The 16280-nt window shown below is 37.4% G+C and overlaps 1 protein-coding gene and 1 long non-coding RNA gene across 4 annotated transcripts; one reads left to right on the top strand and one right to left on the bottom strand.

Annotated features, from left to right (window-relative positions):
- Window positions 1–8297: 8297 nt before the first annotated feature.
- Window positions 8298–11623, bottom strand: LOC125280353 (serine/threonine-protein kinase pim-1-like). Of its 3 annotated transcripts, none has more exons than XM_048210848.1 (9): window positions 11459–11623; window positions 10177–10380; window positions 9989–10083; window positions 9774–9824; window positions 9312–9687; window positions 9055–9231; window positions 8799–8887; window positions 8547–8691; window positions 8298–8469 (listed from the first exon to the last, which is right to left on the bottom strand). In XM_048210848.1, the coding sequence occupies exons 1-8, from the start codon at window positions 11559–11561 to the stop codon at window positions 8686–8688; spliced, it is 1101 nt and encodes a 366-aa protein (XP_048066805.1). In that variant the 5' UTR covers window positions 11562–11623; the 3' UTR covers window positions 8298–8469; window positions 8547–8685. The 3 variants fall into 3 exon arrangements, with proteins under 3 accessions (XP_048066805.1, XP_048066803.1, XP_048066804.1); XM_048210846.1 differs by lacking the exon at window positions 11459–11623 and adding an exon at window positions 10663–11347; XM_048210847.1 differs by lacking the exon at window positions 11459–11623 and adding an exon at window positions 10663–11347 and having other exon boundaries at window positions 8556–8691.
- LOC125280354 lies at window positions 8616–9235 on the top strand. The gene is made up of 3 exons (XR_007187583.1): window positions 8616–8747; window positions 8832–8970; window positions 9104–9235. It is a non-coding gene; the product is annotated as an uncharacterized LOC125280354 (long non-coding RNA).
- Window positions 11624–16280: the final 4657 nt, after the last annotated feature.

Raw genomic sequence — 16280 nt, 5'->3', positions numbered from 1 at the left:
GCTGCAGTACAGGTAATATGTAAAAAATAACATAAATTTGGAATTAGAATTAGTATATCAAATAATAACATACAGTGTTAGGATAAAATTCGAATTTTATTTTATATTACGAGTATCTGGCCCTTACAGTGTCTGCAGTGAAAAATTCTGGCCCTTGGACAAATATAGTTGATGACCCCTGCATTACGTCATCTACTGGTCCAGTGTCAAAAAATAGTTGTTTTATCCCCTATAGGGAATTTTGCAAATCTTACCCTTTTAAATGTCATCAGGAAAAATAACAGACATATTTTGGTCAGATTCAAATGAGCAATAATTCTGATCTGCCGTATTTGGCAGACATCCAATGTCTAACCACAAACGTGTCAGCGTGACCTGTCACACTAGAACACTTGAAGAACAATTGAACATAGAAATCATACTCTTAAATATAAAATAACCATAAGGGTACAATAACAAGTAAATACTTGAAATATGATAAGAATTAATATATAAAGTATTAGTACATAAATATATGAAATCAAAAGTGAAACTGATAAATCATAAGCCATAAACGATTAACATAAATATTAATAAAAGTGCATGAATATGAATATTGACCATTTCGGATCCATCAGTCCCCCACTTGAGTCTTGAGAGACTCATTACAAAATTGTCAAAAGATACGAAATGGATATCGAATAAATTGAATATAAAAGCATCACATCTAAATGAAGCTGCAGGTACCTCTCTAACCCCAGCTGACTGCATAAAATATTGACTGGAAGCCTTCACCAGGCTGGTCCGACGAGGGCTACTAGAAAAACCCGACCCCGAACGTCCCCTGGACTTTTGCTGGGTTGAGGACTTGCCGCAACTATTAGGCGGATAAAATTTCTTCCATTAGTTTTAATTTGTTAGCCAGTTTTAGTAAAGAATCAAATTAATTTGCCATAATAAATTGTGAATTCAATGTCAACTAGACCCAAATAAAAAGTAAGTAAAATAACATAACCATCAAATGTATCACACAAATAGACAAATTAAACAACTATATATCATTTGATAACCCTAAACAACTCAATCCTTCAAAGTCTCAATCTCTCCATTCTATGCTGCAGCAGGATGATGTAATCAGTTTCAGTCTTTCTGTGGACTTCCCCTTGTGTTGCTAAGCACTGAGGTGCTCGTCGATCCTTCGGTCCTTCCTTGGTTCTGGGACCCTCAGTTGGAGCAAACATTGGGCTTTTAAGCCACCAGTTGAGTTTACTCATTCTCTTCGTTGACCCTCCTAATGGACACTTCCTTTCCAGAGGTCACAATCAGGCGTCCCACAGGAAAAAGAACTTGTTTGATGAATATACCACACATAATCTCCTGATTACATCTACTCGAAATGAACCTAGACATGGAGAAGATATAACGGACACAAGGAAAAAAAACAAAAACAACAACCACACAAGACAACAATATTGTCATTTTTACCAAAGTAATATAAATTCCTCTACCTGGATAACACTCATCCCACCTTCAACATGTTAACAATCACAAAGCAATACATTATACATTTAGAACAGAATCAATTCATTCAGTGGAATCCATCATGACATGCTGGAAAGAAAAGTAAAGTTAGTGTGGGGTAAACAGGACAAGATTGCTTGTTCTGCTTTCCCAAGAAATTTTCCCCCTGCGCAGGTGTGGCATTGTTTCATTCTGCCACAATAACCCAGGTCAGGATTATTAGCCAAATTCATCCATGACCATTATTTCATTAGGCATAATTCATATAATGTGCCCATTTTAGAAAATTTGAATACAGCTGTTTATGGCATTTTTCTTCACCATGGTGCACCATCACTCACACACACACACACACACACACTTTCACACTTTTATGTCTCTGGCCAGAGTATAATTTTTTTTTTTTTTTTTTTTTTTTTTTTGTCACTGCATATGTAAACAGTGAACTGAATGGGGAATATATATATTGTTAAGGGTGGAATACCACCGAGTCCAATCGAATCAAACTCTTTCGACGATGTTGGAAATGATGAAACATAGGCACTGTGGCATTCCCCTCGCAACAGTGTCTAGGGTTTTGAAATTGTTTAGTCAGACGACGTCAGTCGCAATAGAATTGATGATTTTAACACAGCAAACACAAACACCAATTTTAAAGAAATATATTTTTTTTTTTTTCAAGCCTAGGCATGCCAGACTAAGAAAATTAATTTCGTAAATATATTTTATTATTCATCTATGTAATAAAAAAAAGTATCCTTTTTACAGTTGCTCATGAGCTGTTCTAATAATAAAAAACTAGAGATCTCATAATTTTGGATCCATGATTAACCATAATCATAATCTCTGATGACAGCATTTGTGATATATATATATATATTGATTTTACAGGTTTTTAATTAATTTGTTTTTTCCTTATAATAAAGAATACATATCTACTAGCCAAGATGGAGTGACTAATATCAAATCTCTACCATCCATATTCTATTTAAGAGAACTCTGTAACACACATGTCTGTCCTGAGAGCAAAGTTTAAACTCTCTTCATTGCACAACATTCTCTAACTAAGTCCAAACCCAGTTTAACTGAACATCAGTCAAGCCAACACTTAACTTCCATTTCATAAAGGGTTGGACTGGTGCTTATCGACAGAAAAGTGCAGTAGATTAACAAAATAAAGAACTGCTATGAGACTATTATCAATCTGTAAGTTGTGATGACGAATCTAATTTTGAAGCATTCTCTGCAGTGATCACAGTAAAGGCAGTGCCTGCATCCACACACGAGGGAGAGAAGGAAGTCCCCCACTCGTAGGGTCAGGTAGTCAGTTGAGCCTGTTTGGCAGTTTTAGTGTCTTTCTTCATCCAGTACGTTGGGTCTTTCAGTCTGTCATGAGGACCAGTTGAAACATGAGGTTGACTCTGAATGCAGCCGTCTTTCTCTCTCTGCATCATGGCAGGATGTGTTGTTTCTGCATTAACTCAGTCTTTTCGTCGTCAGCCCCGAGAAGTTTCAGCTTCCTCTTTCAGGGGTTTAGCTGGAATCAGGGGTGAGCTGAAAGCCCATCAACCAGGTGCCTGCGTTTCTCTGCAGCCTGGGTCTTTGAGTCTCTTTCCCCCACTGGCATGCACAGTCCATTCGCTCTTGTTCTCTTGTTTGTGTTGGGACATCTTCTTCTGGAAATTGAACACTCAGAGAATGCAATAAATCAAATTGACCCCACACAAATTGCCATCACAACCGAAAATGAGCAATCTGCTCTGCTTTTACTTATTTTAAGAGTCTCATCCAATTGATAACAGCAGTTCTAGATTTTATTTTAATAAAGCAAGTTCTTCTTTGCAGAAAATAGAGCAAGCAATTTCTTCTTTGCAAAAATGCAGAAAAGAGCAAACTAAACTATATTTTTAATTATCTGAACATATAAATAATACTCACAAATACATCAAAATCAAACAAAACAAAACAAAATGAAACTTTTCTTTCTTTACCTAAATCAATTTAATATTAACTTAGTCACTCAATCTCGTTCTCATTCAACACAATGCAAAAGTTATTTCCATTAACACTTACTAAAAATCTCTACAATAGATAAAATTTCAAGCTGTCCACCAGGGATTATGAATACATATTTCAGACATCTTCAGATCACTGATAACAGAATATATTAAACCTATATTTTTGCTTCATTCAGTTAATATTGTACTATTTATTAATTTCTCTTTTAAGTAGCTTTACATTTCATGCATATCATATTTTGATTTAACTTTTAACCTATCTGAGACAATGCATAAAATAATAATAAAACACGAACTATTAAGCAGGATTATTTAAGAACAACATATCATATAACTAAAATTTGGAACACAATACTTTGAAGATAGCAGCACACTCGATCTAACACAGCTGGGACAGAACAGAGCAGAACAGGAATTTGGTTCAAAACTAACTTCACCTCATCAAAGTGACTGAGGAAATAGTGAGTGGCAGATAGATAGCCATAAGTTAAATTTTTAAGCCTTTTTACAGTCCAATCTCCTTTATAAGACGGACATCCACATACAAAAATAATTACTGATGTGCTGCTCTGCTTTGACACCCACTCTGACAAGATCGAGTTATGTAGGATATTTTAAAAGTTATTTAGCATTTTAAGATTTAGTGCCTTGCAAGGACTTAAGTACACAAAAGAATAAGTCATGACCGAATATAACTTCATCTATTAGAAAAACACTCAAAATACTTGTGGTTGTAGACAATGTTAATAATTTTTTCTTATTTCTTTTCATACAATAATTTCTACAAATTTGCACACTTTAAATTTCTGCTTTCTGGATTTAGACAATTTCAATTTCTCTTGGATTTAAATTAAAAAATTGCTATATTATTTGCCAATGGATCTCAATTCAATAATTCAGCAAGGCCAGTCTTTTCCTGTTATCGTAATTGCAGAGCCCTTTTTAGAAGCTTCTACCCAAAACACGAGTTGACTTCACAGACTTTCAATAAAACTACTCAAAACAGTCTCACCCGAGGATTATCCTTTACGGGGAAACAAACGGTAGAATATATATATTGATATCAAACATTAAACAACAACAGTTGTCAACAATTGTCATCCTCGCAACAGAGCGCTCCCTCACTTTTCTCCCCGGATTCTGAATATCTCAGTTGATAATTTAATATCAACACCAATCACAATCAATGAATATTCAGTATTTAAACTCATCGGGGTCCCGGATTCGTGATTATTTCTTTGGCTGCAGTCCAAAATTATTGAAATATCACATCCTCATTACAGCAGATAGCTTCAAGGCTCAACAATTCGAAAAACAGCAGACTAGAAACAGAGGGTTTTTCTACTCACCTCTCTTTTAATCCTTGCAGTGCATCATTCGAAAGAACCCGAACCAGGCCGAATATATCCGGGTCACGGCACCAAAACTGATGCAGAAACTTGTGAAAATGAGATCCAGGCAGTTTTTAAAGTTGATGGAAAATTATTTATTCATTACAATTAAATTTATGAAAATATTTAATAAAACCAAAAGGTAAAATAACCATCATAAAGTATTAGTCAATAGTTAATAATAAAATTTAAAGTATTGTAAAATCCAGAGTATTGTATCTAATAGATGAAGATCAAAAAGAGCAATAATTAAGACATTTGCAGATGAGAGACGAGAAGTAGAAGCCAAGGAGAGCAAAGGAGAGAAAAAGCTGAATTATCAAATGACCCAGTCAGCTTTATACCATGAGCATATAGGGAAATTTACATCCCACTCAAACGGATGTTTTTGTTCTAAAAGAAAAGGTTAATTTCACCCATTACGTCATCTACTGGTCCAGTGTCAAAAAATAGTTGTTTTATCCCCTATAGGGAATTTTGCAAATCTTACCCTTTTAAATGTCATCAGGAAAAATAACAGACATATTTTGATCAGATTCAAATGAGCAATAATTCTGATCTGCCGTATTTGGCAGACATCCAATGTCTAACCACAAACGTGTCAGCGTGACCTGTCACACTAGAACACTTGAAGAACAATTGAACATAGAAATCATACTCTTAAATATAAAATAACCATAAGGGTACAATAACAAGTAAATACTTGAAATATGATAAGAATTAATATATAAAGTATTAGTACATAAATATATGAAATCAAAAGTGAAACTGATAAATCATAAGCCATAAACGATTAACATAAATATTAATAAAAGTGCATGAATATGAATATTGACCATTTCGGATCCATCAATAGTGTAACGTGAGACTAAGTGAAACAGCGCTGCATTGCCTCACAATTTGAATGTGTCAAATAAACTGTACGAGTAGTATTTCAGCTTTGCGAGTATTTCGGTGGAATGAAATGTCCTCATTCCTTTATATCCTCTGGGACTCGCGTGTGGCACTGATATCTGTCTCTCATTAGCAATCGCGCCCACAATTCTCGGCCACGCCCTGCTTTATACAGTCATGTAAAAAAAAAAAAAAAAAAAAAAAAACATGCATTCACTCATCCATAAACATTCCATCAGATCAGATCCATCAATTTTTGAGCAAGTACATATCCAGCCAGTGTAATAATGTTTTATAATAAGAGCGACATGGTGGATTTCCGCGGGAAATTTGAGCATGCAGCAGTTCCTCTGTGCGTCATTACGTCACGTCCGTAAACAGAAAGGAAGGAGTCCCGTCCAGGCTAGTCGGACGCTTTTGGTAGCAGATCATTTATAGCCTGTTCTCACAGCAGCTGAAATAATTAAACTTATCATTTTGATGGCGGATTGTAATCCAGAAAGATCCAAATGACTATCATCAGTGACAATTGGAGATTCACCCGTAGTCAAAATCAGGGGCGGACTGGCCATCTGTGTGATCTGGAGAATCAAAGAACGGCCGGTACTCCAGGACTTTAAACCACCAAATTATTACTAAATTATTATTATTATTATTATTATTCTCTAGTTGCTATCTGTCTGATATGCAAAGAAAAAGTCGCCGTTCTAAGGGGCATTCACATATCGCGTCACATAAGCGACTGCGCCGCATTCTCCTTTCCAATGCGCTTTCGCTCCAGTGGCGTCTGTCGTTGCTATGCAACCATGAGCCGCGCTCTCAATCGCTTCTATTATGAGCGCGCTTGCCTAAATTACAGTAAAAGCACTTTAAGTCATGAGCGCCGATTTAAACCACCAAAACGCGTCTGATGCAGCCATTAAACGTTACCGATGCTCAAATGGCATCTTGGACAAATGTGTCTCAGCTGTGTGAGCACAAGCGCTGCAGGTGTCTGTCAAGAAACAGAGGAGTGTACAAATGTATTCAGGGATTGTATTTGTTCAGTACAGTGTTGTTCAGTGCAAGATTTTAATGTTATTTAAGCTAACATAAAGTAAGGGAAAATACTTCCACTAGATGTTAAAAACTAATAATGTATGTAACAATGAGAGATTTTTATTTTTTTGGCAAAATAAAGTTGATGTATAGCTCCAGTTTTTTTGTTTATTTCTGACCCCTCCACGCCACAAGTGTTGCTGGTTTTGTTCCTAAATTACTGATTTTTTTATTCCATGCACCTTGTTGGATGTGAGAAGTTGCACCAGACTATTTCAATTAATAGTATTATATTAGTAATAGTATTATATAATTATATTACACTCTGTAACAATGAGAGACACACTGCTGTTTACATTTAGTATGGTAAATAAGATATTTATAGTATAGGTATAAAAAATATTTTAGTAGGCCTAATGAAATTTGAAGTAATGAGAAATAATGCAAAGGAAAGTAAATTTTCTGAAATGTTGCGCTTTCTTGCGCTTGAAGGATAATATGGCCCTCCTATGAGGTGTCAATCATAGAAACGGCCCCCTGCCAATTTGAGTTTGAGACCCCTGCTATATGAGTATTCAAGTTAATCTATAATATGCTTTTAACACAACATCTAGTCAACATCAGTGCTATTGCTATAATTTGGATGGTATAGTATCATGAGCCACAATTAAAGTCTTGTGACACTCATGCCAGGCGTTGTTGTTGTTGTCGAGTTTCCGCATGCCGATTGCTTTGGGCCAGGCCTAGTCAAAGTCCAGGGCCGTTTTTTAGTCCTGTAGGAAGTATCCTACAATTTGAGAACAAAGTATAACAGTAATTATAACGTGCACGGTTTGGCATGATCCGAGCTAAGCGATCATTAGATTTAATCACCATTGTCAGCGCAATTTATTGTAGGCCTAATGCTTTTTTCCTCAGTTGGTCAGAACAAAAGTGGCAGACATGTTACTTACTTGTTCAGATGATATTTTCCAGTGAAAATTCTTATATTGGTCATACTTTCTAGACGTAGAATCTGTGATTCTGAATCCACACCGGTTCGGTGACTGACAGCAAGCATTAGATTCATCCGCGCTGACGAGCTGTGCCGAGGCACAACGCACATACAGATATCTGTTCCGCATATGACCGCAATTGCAGGTTTCAAACAAGAGATGGCGACAAAGAGGAAAAATCGCGGACTGCAGCTTTAAGATTTACATTTAGGTTTAAGTTTCAATTGAAGGAGTGCAATATGTCAATTTCCATTTATCAATTATGATTAATCCATGTACTGTAAAACCATGTCTTTTATTGTTTGGAATATCAAGTATAAAATATACAATTTTACACAAGTTGAAGGCACTGTATGGTAACATGTCTGTTAACTTTTTTTTTTTTTTTTTTTTTTTTTGACTCAACAGTAGACCTCTGAAGGCAACCTCTGTGGCTATTTAGATGAACTACACTCAAATTGTTTACAAAAGTACAATTATTTATTTTCACATCCTTCGGAAAGCAATATTGCCAGATGCTAATGTTGCTGCTTCAAGCCAAGATGCAAGAGGCTAAAGCGGATGGATGGAGACGCCACTGGATTCAGACACAGAGATGAACAGATGACACTTCTGGAGTGACCGCTCTTACACCTGGAACAAATAAAACAGAAATGAGCTTCAGGAAACTACATAGAGTTCAATATTCTCATAAAATGTTTGTCATTTACTGTCGGTACTTCTGGATGTTTCCATCTCAGTACTTTGGTCCTTCATCTCATCCTGAGCTCTTGTTTTTGGTGGAGTTTTTCATCAAACAGAAAGAGATTTTCTGAACCGATGACACTTCTGGAGTGGCTGTGACCGGTCTTACACCTGGAACAAAAAACAGAAATGGGTTTTATTGCCTAAATTCATTACACTTCGAACAGGTGAGATGTTCAAAATACATCTTAAATAGTTTCTAGTTCATGGCTCAGTACCGAAAACCATTCGTGGTTAACAATCCTTTCCAGATCAGGCCGACGCTCAGGCTTCTGCTGCAGAAGAGAGCAGATCAAATGGCAGCAACCTGTGCAGAAAGATGGAGAGACGTCTGATTATTACCGTAAACTTTACATCCACTCTTCTGAATCCTTATTCTAAGATCTTCAGGTCAGAAAGCCGACAAATTCCAATACGGCCATCTCCTATGAAGTTTAGCATTAGAAAATGTACTTGAAGTAATTAACAAATCACCTTCTGTCAAGCCCGGTTTGTGCCAGGTGTTCATATTGATCCTGTACAGGTCAAAAGTATCTGGAAAGTATCCGCACAGCATTCTGAACAAGAGGATCCCCAGAGTCCAGACCGTCGCCGGCTTTCCATGAAACTCGCCCTTCATCCTGTACTCGGGAGGGCAGTACATGATTGTGCCTGGAGGAAAAAGAGTTTGTCCCATGTGTGAGTCTCTACCCCAGCATGAGTTCACATGAGTTTGGAGAACTAATACACACCACAGAATCTCGTGTAGGCAGATTCTGTGAGGAGATCGCCGCATCCAAAGTCAATGAGTTTGACTTCGAGGTTCTTCAAGTCTATCAGGAGGTTCTCTAATTTGATGTCCCCATGGTAAACCCCGCGGCGACAGCACGCCTCAGCGGCTAGTGTTGCCCCCCACATGATGAGCCGAGCAAAGTTCTCGTCGATGCTGCCGCCGTTGCCTTGCACTAAGCGAGACACATCCATGCTGTGCGAGAGACGCTCGAGGACCATGACGTAGAAGTCCTGCTGGTCCTGCCAGTCCAGCAGCTCGATGATGTCCTTCACTGGACCTTTATTGGCCAGGATTGTCAGAGCGACTTCTTTGGGAAGGGGCTCGGGATGATCAGGCTGGAAGAAACAAACATTATATGATGTCAGATGGTTTTAAACAGGGATTTAACGAGTTTGTCTATTGAAAAATCTCTTATACTCACAATACTGATACATTCCGTGTGTTTTGTCTTTTTGACAAATTTCACTGCCACCTGATGGACAAAACAAAAAGCAATTAATGTGTGTAGAGGTCGTATCATAAATTTCAAGTGAGAGCCCTAAAGAGTGAATATATGATACAGGTAGATGGCTTACATTGGATAAAGTGAGATAATTCAGATCAAAAACCATTTGCTAAGTAAAAAAGACGTCAAACCTGATGGCCATCTGCCAAACGAGTGCCTTCATAGACGGCACCAAATCCACCTTGCCCCAGCTTACGGCCAATTGCATATCGGCAGCAGATGTTGTCTATTAAAAGATGAACAGAAGAAGACGATGTTTAGTGGTGCTGATCTGCAGATATTGTGAGATTATTGTTGGGGACTGTGTTAGGAAACTCACCCTCAGGTCTCATGTTCACTTCATTACTGTCCAGCGGTTTCGTCAGAGGAGACGTTTCACCTGCTGGAGCGTCGTGAACTTGAGTTTGGAGCTCTTGAAACTCCAGAGGCTCAGCAGCGGGAAGGACTCGGATAACACCGACAGGAGGTTCCTCGAGATCAGTGACCTCTACAGATCTGGAGATGGACTGTAGAGACTTTTGATCTGAAGAGGAGAATATCAGCACAAGAAGTTATGCTAGCAGTCAATTAACTGGTAAAATACTGATTTATTGGGAACACGACGCTTTGATATTAAAGTAAATTACTGATTGTTCACCTATTGATTTTTAAAGTGCAAAAAAAGTAGAATTTTATTGATTTTACACATAATTATTATAGAGTGTCTGTTTAAAATCGTCCTATAGGGGGCAGAAACGTTCCTGTCACTCATTTAGGTGTAAATTATGAACTTGAAGTGACTTTATAAGATGGTTGTGTCATTTACCGTCGGTACTTCTCCTGGGTGTTTCCGTCTCAATATCTTGGTCCTTCATTTCGCCCTGATCTGAGCTCTTGTTTTCGGTGGATTTTTTCTTCCCACTGAAAGAGAGCCACTTAAAGAAGTTGCCCCCTTTCTTTTTCTTCTTTTTCGGACGCGAGTTGGGAATCACGGCTCCCCCTCCCTCAGCAACATCAACAGGCCGATGAGGATGTTGTTCCTCCGCCGTGCTGCTGCTGCTGCTGCTGGGGTTTGGGTCGTGAACCTGCTCGCTATCCGCAAAAGATCGTACTCGTGAACTTCTCTGTCCCATGATGAACCACTAATGGTATCAATCAATCAGACTAGAGCAGCTACAAACCGAGTGAGTGAGTAAAGTGTGAAGAGTGTCTGCTTTTACCCGCGCGACATTCTAAACTCACTGTGACGACATCGTGGATAATAGACACCGTCTAGCAGGAATTTAATTTGAAAAACAACATCAGAACAATGTGTAAGATAATAGAATTACATCTGAATCTAATGGCTGTGCAATAACTTAAAAAAGATGAACAACTGAACTGTGCACAGTTAAATATTAAATATTGTACAAGTATGTAGGAAATAAATGTATCATATATTATCTGTTAAATACATTTTGTTGAAACAACATCTGAAGTGAGCACATTTTTAGAAAATCAGTCTACATGTGTTTTATTATCAGTTGTGGAATCCAACCATTACACATATTACCTATTGGCTTTCACTTCTTGTCAGTATAATTTCTTTGCTCCACATCAGCTACATAAATTCAACAACTAACCGTTCAGAAGCGTCCTGTTGCATTCGACATGTTGTCTCTTCTTCTTGAGTCCTCCATCGTCTAACTTCAGTTTGAACATAAAAGGCTGAACAGTTTCTAACATTTTCAGTGAGTCTGAGGTGATCAGAGCTGCTACCGTGAGCTTCTGAAACTCCGCCCTCTTTGTAGGAGCAGCAGCTCATTTGCATTTAAAGGGACACACACAAAAACCGTGTTTGCTCACCCTCAAAAAGTGACAAATTTAACATGCTATAAAATATGATCTGTGGGGTATTTTGAGCTAAAACTTCACATACACACTCAGGGAACACCAGATACTTATTTTACATCATGTAAAAGTGGCATTACATGACCCCTTTAATGAACAAGTTTTATTTTCATCATTTTATTTATTTTGTACTTTTATAACACAAGATGCTTTTCAGTTTTGTAGCTGATTGTGACCAAATATCTTTTGTTTTGTTTTTTTGTTTTTTTTATCAGCCCTGCAAAAAAATATGACCTATGCAAGAGTGCATTCTGTTTACTGCTTAGTGCTTACTTACCACAACCAAAGGAGGCTGTACTAAGGGACTAAATGCCACTAGGTGGAAAAAACTTTAATTCACACTACTGTTTGTTCAAAATAAATGAAAAGTAACCTAGAATTGTGGATTTGTTGCTTTTCCGGTAGCACTTTAGTTTAGGGTCCAATTCTCACTATGAAATAGTTGCTTATTAGCATGAATATTACTAGGATATTGGCTGTTTATTAGTACTTATAAAGCACATATTAAAGGGATAGTTCACCCAAAAATGAAAATTGACTCACCCTCAGGTTGTACCAAACTTGTATACATATTTTTTGTAATGTTGAACACAAAGGAAGATATTTTGTAGAATGTGGGAAACTGAACAGTTATGGGGCACCAATGACTTCCATAGTATTTTTTTTTTTTTTTTTTTTTTTCTATTATGGAAGTCAGTGGTGTCCCAAAGCGGCCTGGTTACAAACTTTCAAAACAAAGAAATTTTTACAGGTTTGGAACAACTTGAGGGTGAGTAACTAATGACAGAATTTTCATTTTTGGGTGAACTATCCCTTTAATGCCTTATTCTGCATAATCATATTCTACATCCCTTAATCCTACCCAAAACCTAAATTTAACAACTACCATAATAATAGGGGTTTATTGATACAAAAGTTGTAGTTAATATTTAGTTAATAGTGAGAATTGGACCCTAAAGTATGACCATTTTTTCTACTGTACCGAACTCATATTGAACCATGACCCCAAAACCGAGGTACGTACTGAACCATAACGTCTACCACTAATTATATAAACAAAATTAAACTATCACATGTAAAATGGTGGGTAAATGTGTAATTACTCTTTTTGATTTTCAATTGGGGTGCTGTGTGCCCTACTGCAAATTTAGCAATTTTTTTTTTTTTTTTTAAATAGTACAAATTGCAGGTGAATGTGAAAGTTTTATAATAGGACATATTTCAAATTTCAATACTCTGAAAACTGGCTGACAAGTCTGGAAATAATCCAGACTAGTAAAATATGTATATGCTTATATAAAATAGCATGTCAACTAACATGAGTAAAACTAAATGACTTACTCATCCGAAATTGTATCCTCAGCTAGATCAAGTCGCTCTTCAAAATGCAAATTCATCGTTGGAGTTCCGCCCTTCTTCAGAGGAAAATTAACACATCTCTTTAGTTTCATACAGATTACATTGCAGGAGAATATTCGTTTTAAATTTGAATTGTTGTATTTAAAAGTAGACATTTCAGTAGACATTTCATTTTATGTGCTTCATGTTTGTGTGATAAGTATTTGATATTTCAGTTCATTTTCGTGACGTGTTTCAGAAAAATGCTCGCTGAGACTGAGACAGCTGAAAGCACACCCTGTTTATTTTCTTTATTTTCCAAAAGCACAAGGTGTTTTTTTTGTTGTTGTTGTTATTGAGAGTGTACACAAATAAAAGTACAGTTTCTACATTATGTCTTACACTTATTTGCATGACCAAATATGACTGAATATTTGTTTTTGAGGAAAAAATCCAGCATAACGTGCCAGTGCCTTCTTTGACCCCAGAGTGAGGTCAAGATGATTGACAGCGCAGTTTAAACAGTGACAAGATACATGTAACTAAGCAACAGAGATGACCGTTAAGGACACAATTATGATGAAGTAGTATGTCCCAAAGCTTTCTCCACACTCAAAAGTATGTATTTTTTCTTAACAAAAACTGTGCATATTTTAGGGCATAATATAAGTAGGCAAACTGGGACACAGCATGGTTGACATTCTGGATGGAAGCGGTTGAGTATATGAGGAGGAGTTGAGACGGCTGGGGTGCATGGACGTTTAGCCGGGGGCGGTAGGAGTATTAATTGTGAACTATGAAAATAATTGTCTCTTATTTTCTCTTATTATAATTGACTTATTTTGAGCAGGGCTCTGAAGCGGTTCAAGGAATGAAAACTAAAACCGGAAACGAACGGAATTTCGACCAGAACGTAATCAGTAACGGAAACGAAACGTTCTGAACAGAAACGCTAATTTGAAATGACCATTAACTGGTTAATAACGTTACTTTATCGTTCTGTTAAAATATTTTGATTTGGCAGTCAACCAATCACAAATTCAAATAATATAGCCTATGCAAATGTAACACTGACGCATCCAAAGTGTGAGAAATGCCCAGGCATTATTTTTTCTAATGATATATGTCACCAACCGTCAAGTATTAGGCCTACATTTAAGTGAAATTGAATGTCAAGTAGGCTAATATGTAGCTTGTTGTGCGTTTTGAAACCAGTGAAAATTACAGGATAGTAGAACATGAGTTTGCACAACATCACATCATTCTTCAGTGCTTCTGTGAATGGAGAAAACAGAATAAAACTATAGGCTACATAACACATATACAATAAAAGGGATTCGTAGCTCTGAATTGTCATTGTCCTTTTGTCCTGTTGTTTCTTCTACAGGGTACTGGTGTAAATTCTGCGCGCTGCCATTTTGAAGGTGCGTTTTGCTGCTGCTGCTCGGTATAATAGTTTTCAAGAACATTATGTAAATTGGTAAACCATTTAGCCTAGGCTACTAAAACGAACACCAAAACTTAACATCTGTTGTGAACTCAACAAGTCTGGGCAAACCACTGAGTAAGCACCAATCAGAGGTTGCATTTTTATGATGTCATCATGTAGACTACTTACAAAGTATTTAAAAATACAAAACACTAAAGTATTTTGATACAAAATGCAAAGCCATTTTCATCAACCCTATCAAATACAAATTAAAAAATACTATTTTGTATTTGAAATACATGACTCATAAATACTGCCCATCCCTGCCAATGCCTCCATCCTCACTTCAGCACCATATGTCCGCTCTGCGTCGATCCCCGAAAGCAAAGAAATGATCTCTTTATAAGACTTGATGATCGCAGACACTGTTGATAAATGTCCTGTCCACCTCTGCTCAAGAAGTCACTTTAATCACTCGCCTTTGTACTGCGCTGAAACAGTAGGCTTAAGAAAATAATCTGTACAGGGTGCAACATACATCAAAAAAATCTGTGACTGCTTTCTCTGCGGTTAAAGTGTTCACAACCACCAGGTAAATCTGGTGGTTCATGCAATGAACATATGGAATTTCTTGGCCCACTTTTTCTTGGAGTAGTTTCTGCACCCCGCCATTCTTTCCAGCCACAACCAAAGCTCCATCATACACCTGACTTAAAATGTTTGACGTGTTCAATCCCGCTTTTTCCAGTTCTTCCATAATTTTGTTTGTCAGTGTGTTGGCATCACCAGCATCTGCTGTAGCTATTGTGAGAAGACGTTCTGTTGTTTCATTTAACACAGACATGAAGCGAATAACTATAGATATGTTCTCGCATCCAGTGGCGTCCCGTGTCCCATCCACTTTAAAGCGGAACTCAGATTTGCGAAGCTCCCCCTACAGGTTCCTTCAGTGAATCATACTGTCGTAAATACTCCAAGCGCAGCTCTGGACTACAACGACTACAACGCTCACCAGCGCAGTAGTTTTGCAAATACAGTACAAGAAATCTCGATGGAGGTGGGTAATTTGCAAATACAGTACACTCGATGGAGGTGGGTCATTTTCGAAACTGAGTCTTTTAAAAACATAATATATACATTGTTTTTGAATTACCGCAAAGCATTTTGTCACTCTCGCGTGAACGTGAACATGAGGCGAGATTGTGTCGGGTCGGCGCAGCTCAACTTGCAAGTGCTGTTTTCTGGCGTAGACGTGCCAGAGGAGGTTAGTGCTCGCCTCAAACACACCACTACAAGTCAATTAACCATCATAAGGACTTAGAAAACTATTTATGAAGGTAAAACATCTTACTTAGTTCTGCTTTAATAGTATACCACGAATCACCGACCTCATGTACAATGGCATCAGTCACAACTTTACTCATAATGGAGATCAGTTCATTTTGTATGTCCGGACTTGTGTAGCTTGCATTACGGGGGATATGTTTTATTATTTCAGACAATGTAGGGTCTTTCTTGACAGTATAATTCAACAGGGAGAGAAAGTGACCACTACCATCCTCTGCCATGTCATCAACAGCTCCCTCTGAATGGTAAATGATTTTCAGCGAGAAACCCCACATCATCAATGAGAACAGACAAAAAAAAAAAAAAAACTAAAGTTCGTGAGGATTTGGAAGAGTATTTTTGGCACAGAAACACTCCGTCATACGTCCAACTCGTGTTTTGAAACTTTGGCCATGTTTAGCATGAGAATCCAACTCTTTAACAGTGTAAATAAGTCAGAA

This window comes from Megalobrama amblycephala, linkage group LG12 (genome assembly GCF_018812025.1).
Source record: "Megalobrama amblycephala isolate DHTTF-2021 linkage group LG12, ASM1881202v1, whole genome shotgun sequence".
In the NCBI taxonomy this organism is placed as follows: Eukaryota; Metazoa; Chordata; class Actinopteri; order Cypriniformes; family Xenocyprididae; genus Megalobrama; species Megalobrama amblycephala.
The sequence above is the reverse complement of the archived record's forward strand: the minus strand, read 5'-3'. Positions and strand labels throughout refer to the sequence as shown.

Excerpts from the sequence above, each read along its gene's own strand:
- LOC125280353 (XM_048210846.1), bottom strand. The coding sequence starts at position 10,969 with ATGGGACAGAGAAGTTCACGAGTACGATCTTTTGCGGATAGCGAGCAG. Across the intron at positions 9,825-9,988 it reads GTTTGGCAGATGGCCATCAG|GTGGCAGTGAAATTTGTCAA; the intron begins GTTTGACGTCTT and ends TTTGTCCATCAG. Across the intron at positions 9,688-9,773 it reads ACACGGAATGTATCAGTATT|CCTGATCATCCCGAGCCCCT; the intron begins GTGAGTATAAGA and ends TGTTTCTTCCAG.